Genomic DNA, 10,437 nt, shown 5'->3' on the forward strand with positions numbered 1-10,437 from the left:
GTGAATACAAGTAATGATCCTGATACAGCCCCTTCCCATAGTACTAGGAATTGAAATCAGGGCCTTGAGCTTGCACCAAGCCCTTTTTGCTTTAGTGTTTTTCTTTACAGATAGAGTCTCATGATTTTGTCCAGGACCAGCCTTGATCTAAAACCCTCCTACCCCAGTCTCCTGAGTAGCTGGGATTACAAATATGAATCACCACTCCCAGCAACGTCTTGTCTTTTTTTTTTAACATAAAATTGACACATAAACTTGTCAAACTTTACTGTAAGCGTTTGAGGTTACTCAATAACAATAAAGAATGCAGGAAATGTAACAGATGAGCCAAAGTTCTACTTCTAATATTTTTGGTGATTAATTAGAGACAAAAATCTCACAGACTTTCCTGCCTGGGCTGGCTTGGAGCTGTGATCCTCAGAGTTCAGCCTCCTGAGTAGCTAGGATTACAGGCATGAGCCACCAGTGCTGTGCTCAAAAGCTTTTTTTTTCATCTTGTCTTTTGATTTCAAAACTAAGGCTCATTTCACAGTATCAGTAAGCCCTTTTGTGCTTTGGTCTTCCCTAGGCTTGACCAGGTGTGGAATCCAATATGTGCTACTATTCTGGGATTTCCCGTAGGCTGTTTCCTTCTCCAAACTGACTTTATGTCTCAATCTGCACCCTAGGTTGCTCCAGTGAAACCATCTCGTCCAAAAAGGCATTTCTCCTCTGCTGGTACCATTGAAAGTGTCAACCTCGATGCCATTCCCCTGGCCATCGCCCGCCTGGACAACAGTGCTGCCAAGCACAAACTGGCTGTTAAGCCAAAAAACCAGAGGGTGTCAAGGAAGCACAGGCGACTAGCCCAGGTGGGTAAAGCCTATCCTGGCTGACCAGACAGATAGATGTCCTTGCCTGCTGGACACTGATGTTACCAAATGGATCTAGGCATCTGGCCATGGGGAGTATCAGTGGACAGCAGTGGATGAGGGTCAGCAGGTCTGTTTCTCTTCTGTAGCCCTTTCTGTCCAGAGGCTGGTGGACTTCAGACGGGAGGTCACTTGTGGGATGCAATGGGACCCAGATACCTTGTGCTGACATTGCAGAAGAACAGTTGACTGGCTCTCCTCGGCTGTGTTACTTAGCCAGAAGGTCTGCAGTCTGAATAGGCTGGACTGCTGAGTCACAAGCTTCAGGGGACATTGATGGAGGCCAAATCTCTGTGTTGCTCATCTCCTGGGTTATTAGTTTTATTGTGAATTCATAGCAGTAAGAAAACAGAATGGGGAAATGACAAAGGAATGAGAGAGCAATATATAAGGATGAAGTTGTTTATCATTTGTATGCATTTATTTAACACCAGTCCTGGGGCTTGAACTTGGGGCCTGGGTACTGTCGCTGACCTTTTGTGCTCAAACCTAGTGCTCTACTACTTGAATGGGGGTTGGGTTGGTGGTTAAATTGAAAATAAGAGTTTCATAACTTTCCTGCCAAGCTGGCTTCAAAATTCAGTCCTCAGATCTCAGCCTCCTGAGTAGCAAGGAATATACATGAGGCACCAGCAACCAGTACTTACATTTTTATTAAGTAGTTGTACAAAGGAGTTGCCATCCCACAAATCAATCATTTTACAAATACTATGCATCTTCACCCATGGATCATTGTCCTCCATCCTTCCAACCCAACTCCTCCCCTCAATTTTCTTAATTTTATAGCATATGCATTGAGTATTATGACTGTATCTCCCCCTTCCTTCCTAAGATGAAGTTCTTAACTTGGGCTTGAACTCAGGGCCTGGGCATTGTCTCTGAGGTTTTTCGTTTTTTGAGTTTTTTGTTTTTGCTCAAGGCTAGCGTTTTACCACAGCTCCACTGCCAGCTTTTAATTGGAAATAAGAGTCTCTCAGGTTTTCTCTGCCTGGGCTGGCTTCCATCTGTAATCCTCAGATCTCAACCTCCTGAGTAGCTAGGATCAGGCAACTAAAATGAAGTTCTTTATCCAGCCATTTACTCTTCCCTGGTGAGTTGGCCAGCTCCATGCCCCCTAGTGGACACTTGAGGTACTTTTTTCTATACTTATATTAGGCACAGTAAGAGATTAACATAAACAATAAGAAGAATTACAGTGTACTGTAATAAAAGTTATTTAAAACATACGAGTTGCTTGTTTCTGGGAATGTAATCGTTGTTTGCCATTGGGTAATAACTAAAATGAGAACAGGACATCTCAGTCAGCAGAGGGGCTGCTGGATGCAGCCCTTAGGAACACCTGTCCCAACGAGAGTAGGGCTATCTGCATCGTGAGCTGCAGGAGTGAGGGTGGTCTGTGGGAAAGGTCAAAGGCTAACTGTGTCCCTTCCTCCATGTTAGGACGGACAAAATGAGCCAGGACTCCTGGAGAGTCAGCCCTCCTTGGACCAGAGTGGGCACCCAGGAGAGGACATGCCCATCTGTCATGAGGAGGAGCCAGAGCCCCTGGACTCAGAGGAAGAGAAGCGACGCCAAGAAGACTACTGGCGAGAACTTGAGGCCAAGTGCAAACGGCAAAAGGCTGAAGCTGCGGAGAAGAGACGGCAGGAAGAGCAGAGGCTGCAGGCACTAGAGAGAAGGCTGTGGGAAGAGAACCAAAGGCAGGAGCTCCTGCAAGAGAAGGCCGAGGAGGAAGGCCTGGAAGAGGACCTGACGCTGGAGCCGGCAAAGGTGCAGCAGAGGGGCCTGGAGGAACAGGGCTGCCGAGAGCAAGAGCAGAGGGAACAGGAGGCTCAAGAACATATGGAGCCTGAAGAACAGAGGTGTCTACAGGAGGAGGCCCAGCAGTTGGAGGAGCATATGTTGCAGGAGGCTGAGAGACAGTGGCAGGAAGTCCAAAGGCTTGAGACCCTAGAGGCTCAGCAACAGGAGACTGAGAAGCAGAGGCTGGAGGAGGAGGTAAGGAGGCTGGAGGATACCAGAAAGCTGAAGGAAAAGGAGGCCAGGAGGCTGGAGGAAGAGAAGGCCAGGAAGCTGGAGGAGGAGAAGGCCAGGAGGCTGGAGGAGGAGAAGGCCAGGAGGCTGGAGGAGGAAGAGGAGGCCAGGAGGCTGGAGGAAGAGAAGGCCAAGAGGTTGGAGGAGGAGGAGGCCAGGAGGCTGGAGGAGGAGGCCAGGCTTCGGGAGCTGGAGGAGGAGAGGCAGGAGCAGGAGGAGCAGGAGCAGGCCCGGCAAAGGGAAAAGCTAAGCAAGCATGAGGAGATGGAGGCAGCGAGGCCAGAAGACAGAGCCGCGCAGCTGGAGGCCAAGGACGGCGGGCACTGGCCCAGCCCACCGCCCAGTGATCTGGAGGAGAGGCCAGAAGACAGAGGAAGCCCAGCACCCAAAAGGCAGGGCGAAGACCCCGAGGAGCGGCAAGGCGACGAGGCGGGGGCAGCCGAGGGCCGGGAAGAAGGGCGGTCGCCCGGGGAGCCGGACAGGGAGCGGCGGGTGGAGGAGCTGCGCTGGCAGGAGGTGGACGAGCGGCAGAGCACCCCCAGGCCCTACACCTTCCAGGTGTCCTCGGGCGGCCGGCAGATTCTCTTCCCCAAGGTCAACCTGAGCCCGGTGACCCCGGCGCAGGACGCGGGGCCGGAGCCGGCGGCGGCGCCCCCGGCCCCCCACGCGGGCGTCCTGCCCTCGGCGCTGAGCATCCCGCACACCGCCATCCTGGTCACCGGGGCGCAGCTCTGCGGGCCCGCCGTCAACCTGGGCCAGATCAAGGACACGGCCTGCAAGTCGCTCCTGGGGCTGTCGGACGAGAAGCGGAGTGCCAAGCCCCGGCCGCCCCCCGAGGCGCCCGGCAGCGCCGCCCTGGCAGAGTGGGCGTCTATTCGCTCCAGGATCCTGAAGAGCGCCGAGGGGGATCCGCGCGGCGGCGGCGACCGGGAGGCACCCCGGCCCGGGGACGAGCCGGCGCTCCGGGGCCGGTGCGACTCGCGGGGGACCCTGCGGCGGACCCCGCCGGTCAACGCCAAGTTCTCCATCATGCCAGCCTGGCAGAAGTTCTCGGACGGCGCCGAGGCCGAGGGCAGCAGGAAAAGACCCGGGCCGGGGCCTGGGGAAGAGCCCGCCGCGCCCCAGGAGCCCCCCGGGAGCCCGGAGAGGCCCGAGGGGCGCCCGGAGCCCGCCGACACCAGCCAGGGCTGCAAATTTGCCAAAGACCTTCCGTCGTTCCTGGTGCCCGACCCGCCCGCGGCCCCCGCGGCGGACGGCGAGGCCTCGGGAGGCCCGGCCGCGGCCGAGCCCGCCGCGCCCGGCGCCGAGGAGAAGGCCTCGCCCTTCGGGATCAAGCTGCGCCGCACCAACTACTCGCTGCGCTTCCACTGCGACCAGCAGGCCGAGCAGAAGAAGAAGAAGCGGCACAGCAGCTCTGGGGACGGCGCGGACGGCGCCCTCGGGGACCGAGAGCCACAGGCCCTGGGCGTGGCGGCCAAGGCCGGCCCCGGCCTCCCACCGGGGAAGAAGTCAGCCTCCGCCTCCCGGAGGGACGATGCCCAGAGCCCCTTGGGCGGCCAGGCTCCCTCGGCCCCCCAGCCACCCGCCAGCAGCCTGGCCCCGGCGCCCGAGCGCGACAAGGCAGCCATCAGAATGCCACCGATGCAGAAGCCGGCCCTGGCCCCCAAGCCCACCGGCCAGACCCCGCCGTCGTCCCCGCTCTCCAAATTCAGCAGGCCCTACTTGGTAGAGCTGCTGGCTCGGCGAACTGGGAAAGCAGACAGTGAGCCCCCCAAGGAGGCCCCGGAGAGCAGTGACCCCCAGCCCCCCTCCCCGCCCCCCTCCCAGGACAGCAAGGAACAGAAGAGGGACCAGGAAGAGGGGCCGGAGAGGAAACTCACGTCCTCCCTGCTGCCCACCAGTCAGCAGGAGAGACCCGTCCCAGTCCCCGAGGCAGGGAGGAAAGGTGGGTAGGGCCAGGGAAAAGCGCTAGGCCAGGGCAGCACCCACTGGAAGTGCCCCTTGATTATCAGAGCCCCAGGCTCCTTCCTCTCAAGCGCGCCCGTGTGTGTGTGTGCCCGTGTGTGCCCGCGTGTGTGTGTGTGTGTGTGTGTGTGTGTGTGTGTGTCCTGGGCTCAAACTCAAGGACCTGGGCACTGTCCCTAAGCATTTCTGAGACCTGTGCTCTACAACTTGAGGCACAGCTGCACTTGTGGCTTTTTGCTGGTTAATCCCAGAGATAGTCGGAATTTCCTATTCTGTCTGGCTTCCAACCACAATCCTCAGGTCTCTAGGATTACAGGTGTGAGCAACCTGGCGCCCGGCTCTACCCAGTTTTGACATTTTGAGCTTTCTAACTGCTGTTGAATTATTCCAGATAGGAAAAGGCCAGAAAGCAAAATTACCTGCTTTGGCTGTCGCCTCCATTCCCTGAGGCTTTGCTATTCAATGTGCTGCTCTGGGCTAATGAACTTTGTTCAAATACCCCATTAGGAGAGAAATGCTAAGTACCAGTTGGACTTGTATTCCTTGTTTAGTCACTGTATTCCAGTTATGCCAAAGTGTGGTCAATAGTCACCTTTGCCAGTAGTCCTGTGTTCCCTTTGCTGTGTAGTCTGTCTTTTTCTACTCATCTCTGCAGTTCTTTCTCCAAGTGGTTGTGAGGGAGAAAGTTTTCCTCTTCTCCCCACTCTGCCTTCTTTGTTTTGTTTTGTTTTTCTGCCAGTCCTGGGGCCTGAACACTGTCCCTGGCTTCTTTTTGCTCAAGGCTAGCACTCTACCACTTGAGCCACAGCGCCACTTCTGGCCTTTTCTATATATGTGGTGCTGAGAAATCAAACCCAGGGCTTCATGTATGTGAGGCAAGCATTCTACCACTAGGCCACATTCCCAGCCTCCCACTCTGCCTTCTTACAGTGCTGCAGATTGAACCCAGGACCTCTCTCATGCTAAGCAAGCACTACCAGTGAGCCCTTTTCCCATTTTTGAGAACTGAGAAGCACTTGTATGGATATTGATTGAGATTATAGGCATGTGCCACCGTGTCCAGTCTCTACATTTTCATAGCAATCTGATAAATCAGGCACAATGCCATTATCATTTCCACTTAAGTCACATATGCTCCATTTCAGAGCCCAGTTATCACTCTGATGCCAAAGTGATTACCCCAAAGCAGATGGGAAATGAGGGCACTGAGATGGGATTACCCCAAAGCAGATGGGAAATGAGGGCACACCTTCCGCCTGTGCCACCTGCTAATTGGCCTGAGGCAGCACACCTTTGCTCAGAACCCTAGTACTCCCATCAATCAAATAGGGCATTGGGCCACAATCAATCACAGTTTCTCTGTCTTCCTAGAGCCCTCAGCCCTCAATAGCCCCATTGGTCAGAGCAGCACCTCTTTTTCTGCCCTTTGAACATTGGGATTCAGTCAGATGTTGGTAGGGATAAAAAGCCTTCATCACTAAAAGTAACTTTCATTAAAGTTACTTTACTGCTAAAGCACTGAAAAACACTATAAAGTAATGAAAAGCAGAACAGTAATGAACTGTGTATGTGTAAGCTTAGAATTTCCTAACATGGGAAATCTTAGGAGGTAACTCTGATTTCTAGGGAATGACCCTGCTTTTCTATGATTGTATTGATTAAAGATGTTACATACCCACTTTGGAGTCCCTCAGGTGTGAGCACATGTTTCCTAGACTTCATAGTATATCACAAGTTTTTGTGGGTGAGGAACTAAGCAGTTGATGTCACAGCAAACCTCTTCTGTCTTTTTGTCTAGACAAGCCCTTGCTTCAGAGTAGGCACTCGTTAGATGGCTCCAAACTTACAGAGAAAGCAGAAACTGCCCAGCCACTGTGGATAACATTAGCACTGCAAAAGCAAAAGGGGTTCCGTGAACAGCAAGCATCTCGAGAGGAGAGGAAGCAAGCCCGAGAGGCCAAGCAGGGAGAAAAACTGTCCAAAGAAAATGTGAGTAGCCTGCCTGCTCTTCAACTGTGATTTTGCTGTCTTATGTGTGGCTGCCTTCTAGGTCACAAGGATTTTTGTTTGGGGGGGAGGGTTGTTTGTTTAGTGCTGTTAGTGGAGCCTGAACTCTGGGCCAACTGTCCCTCAGTTGTGCTTATGGTTGGCACTCTACCACTTGAACCACATCTCCACATCTCTTTGTGTGTGTGGGGGGGGTGGTTAATTGGAGATAAGAGTCTCATAGACTATCCTGCTCAAGCTGACTTTGAACTGCAGTCCTCAGATCTCAACCTCTTGAATAGCTGGGATTACAGGTGTGAGCCACTGGCTCAAGGACATTTTTAAAAGATGCTAGCTGAGAGTAGTGTTTGCAAAGGGTAAAGCAGTAAATTAATTGACCAACCATCTTTAAAATTAGGGAAATGTTCTAGTATGAAATTTGGATTCATTATCCCTTTGGAATACCTGATTTTCCAGAATTGGTGACATAGTTACAGCAGGGAATACACCTACAAGTCACAATACCTGAAGTTTCTCTTGACATTGTTTTGGTTACCCATAGTCAACCATGATGCCAAAATATTAAGTGGAGGGGCTGGGAATATGGCCTAGTGGTAAAGTGCTCACCTCATATACATGAAGCCCTGGGTTCAATTCCTCAGCACCACATATATAGAAAAAAGCCAGAAGTGGCCCTGTGGCTCAAGTGGTAGTGCTAGCCTTAAGCAAAAAAAAATAAGAAGCCAGGGACAGTGCTCAGGCCCTGAGTTCAAGCCCCAGGACTTGCAAAACAAATATTAAGTGGAAACCCCCCCCCCAAACAGTAATTTATTAAGTGTTAAATTGCTGATCCAAATAGTGTGATGAAATCTCATGTCATCCACACTGCATTCCTAGGAACCCAATCACCCCTCCCTTCTCAGTGTATCTCTACTATCTACCTGTGCCATCTACCTGTGAATCACTCACTAGCCATCTTTGTTATCTATTGACAATACTGCAGCCCTTTAAGAATGGTCCCAAAGAGGCTGGGGATATGGCCTAGTGGCAAGAGAGCTTGCCTCCCATACATGAAGCCCTAGGTTCGATTCACCACGTATACAGAAAACGGCCAGAAGGGGCGCTGTGGCTCAAGTGGCAGACTGCTAGCCTTGAGCAAAAAGAAGCCAGGGACAGTGCTCAGGCCCTGAGTCCAAGGCCCAGGACTGGCAAAAAAAAAAAAAAGAATGGTCCCAAAGACAGTGGTGCTTTCAGATTGCCAAAAAGTTGTAAAGTATTTCTGTGGTTTGTAAAGGTTAAAAGTTGCTCACTTAATCAGGAAAAAAAGTCCTCAGCTGACACTACTGAAGTCTAAGGATGAAGGAGTCTAAGGATGAAGGGGTCAGTGTTGTTCCTGGTTTTAGGTATCCCCTGGGGCCCTAGAATATATCTTCGGGGCTGGAAATGTGGCTTAGTGGCAGAGTGCTTGCCTAGCATGCATGAAGCCTTGGGATCGATTCCTTGGTACCACATAAACAGAAAAAGCTGGAAATGGTACTGTGGCCCAAGGACAGAGTGCTAGCCTTGAGCAAAAGGAGCTCAGGGCCAGTGCTTAGGCCCTGAGTTCAAGATCCAGGACTGGCAAAATAGAAAGAATAAAAGGAAGAAAGAAAGAAAAGAAAAAAGACTATGTTTCAATGAAGGGAGAGTATTGTATATAAGAAATGTGAACAGGAGGTGATTTGAGCAGGAAAGGAGCCAGAAGCCTTGTTTTGTGGCCTGAAGATGACCTTTCCTCCTTGGCATGCTGCACTTGGGTGTTTTGTGCTTGGAGGCAGGGCTCACACAGGCAGTGCTTAAAAGTGCAGTCTAGGTCCTCCTCTTGGAGCCAAAGCCAAAGCTGGCGGGTGGAAATTCTGAGGTATGAAAAGTCCATCTCCCATGTCGTAGGTTGAAAACATCCTTTCCCTGTCTCTGCCCTCCCAGGTGAGTGTCAGCTCACAGCCTGGAAGCAGCAGTATGAGCAGAGCAAGCTCCCTGCACAAGTCCACTAGTCCGACGGAAGAGAAGAAGCCCGAGACGGCAGTATCCAGGCTCCAGCGCAGAGAGCAGCTGAAAAAAGCCAACACTCTTCCCACGTCAGTGACAGGTAGAGAGCAGGTCCATTTCTAGTTACCTCCTGCTTTACTTTCTACAGTGTAGTAGGTAGCAGAGCATCTTAGGCACCAAAGAGTACAGAAACTTTGGCACTGGTAAAGCCCATTGGATAAAGACTACCAGGAACCCTCCTATTAGAAATGACTGATAAATGTTTAATTCAGTTCTTTGGGGGTGGAAGGACTCTGATTTGTATCATTTATCATGTGCCATGATGTAAATACTTCTACCATACCAATGTGCCATCAACTGGCTCGCTAAATTTGTGAACATTTAACAAGTCAGTATGAACTATCTCCAATTCCCTGTAGTCTGACGGCTTTATTAACTTGTTTCAGCAAGAAAACCTACCAGGAAAACTTTAAAGGAAGAAATAAAAGCCTAATAGGATCTGAGTGGAGGCAGTCAGTGTAAAGTTTAAATAAAATAAAATAAAAATTTTATAGGCTCACACCAAAGCAAGGTGGACAAAGTGGACTGACAGCAAGTCTGAGCTGAATAGACTCAGGGTCCAGTTTCCTTAGAAACTGCAATGTTGGGTGACATGTTTGAAATCTATCTGAAACCTTCTACCTGGAGCTATGCATCTGGGTTGGAAATGAAAGCTGTTGTGTCCTCGACCCACGGGGCTCAGGTGCTCCAAGTAACATGACAACTGATGTGATTCCAAGTAGCAAGTTTCTTTTAGGGGCTGGGAATATGGCCTAGTGGCAAGAGTGCTTGCCTCATATACATGAAGCCCCTGGGTTTGATTCCTTAGCACCACATATATAGAAAATGGCCAGAAGTGGCACTATGGTTCAAGTGGCAATGTGCTAGCCTTGAGCAAAACAAAAGAAGCCAGGGACAGTGCTCAGGCCCTGAGTTCAAGGCCCAGGACTGGCAAAAAAAAAAAAAAAAAGTTTCTGTTAGTCTGTGACTTTACATGGTAAAGTTCTTAAGTGTTCTTGATTGACAATCGCAAATTTTGTATCACATGAAACATACATTAAAAAAATTCTTTATTCTGTTAAGAGAATAAAACAACCCAATAATTTCTGATTCCTTAATACAAATCACTTTGAGGCTGGATGGATCTGAACTCCTATTAAGGGTTAACAGGATATCTGTTTCCCTATTTGTCACAACTGTTCCCCATCAGTCTAAATCCATTGCTCCTGCTGAAAAAGAACACCTGAGCCTGGGTAATTTATAAAGATAGGAGTTGTACTTGAGCTTACATATCAGGATGCTAGGAAGTTCAAGATTTAGGTAGCTATATCTGATGAGGTTCTTGTGGTAGCAAGTGATTGGGCAAGAGGGTGCACAAAGATGAAAGAAAAGGACAATAAGGTTGTGTGATAACTAACCTGTTCATATAGGGGAAAAAATCAATTTTTTCTGAGGGTTCCCTGACTATGCCTTT

General features: G+C 50.6%; 1 protein-coding gene across 6 annotated transcripts in view; it reads left to right on the forward strand.

Annotated features, from left to right (window-relative positions):
- Positions 1-10,437, forward strand: part of Cracd (capping protein inhibiting regulator of actin dynamics) — a 203,682-nt gene that overhangs the window by 178,201 nt on the left and 15,044 nt on the right. For 5 of the 6 annotated variants that reach the window (XR_007213512.1, XM_048363818.1, XM_048363820.1 and 2 more), the window contains 5 exons: positions 669-851; positions 2,352-2,909; positions 2,976-4,890; positions 6,709-6,899; positions 8,862-9,024. Coding sequence is in view for 5 of the 6 variants with exons in the window: in XM_048363818.1 (XP_048219775.1) it covers positions 669-851; positions 2,352-2,909; positions 2,976-4,890; positions 6,709-6,899; positions 8,862-9,024 (3,010 nt within the window). In the remaining variant the exon portion in view is untranslated. The remainder of the gene's footprint in view (positions 1-668; positions 852-2,351; positions 2,910-2,975; positions 4,891-6,708; positions 6,900-8,861; positions 9,025-10,437) is intronic. The other variant, XM_048363819.1, reaches the window with a different exon arrangement.

This window comes from Perognathus longimembris, chromosome 16 (genome assembly GCF_023159225.1).
Source record: "Perognathus longimembris pacificus isolate PPM17 chromosome 16, ASM2315922v1, whole genome shotgun sequence".
NCBI lineage: Eukaryota > Metazoa > Chordata > Mammalia > Rodentia > Heteromyidae > Perognathus > Perognathus longimembris.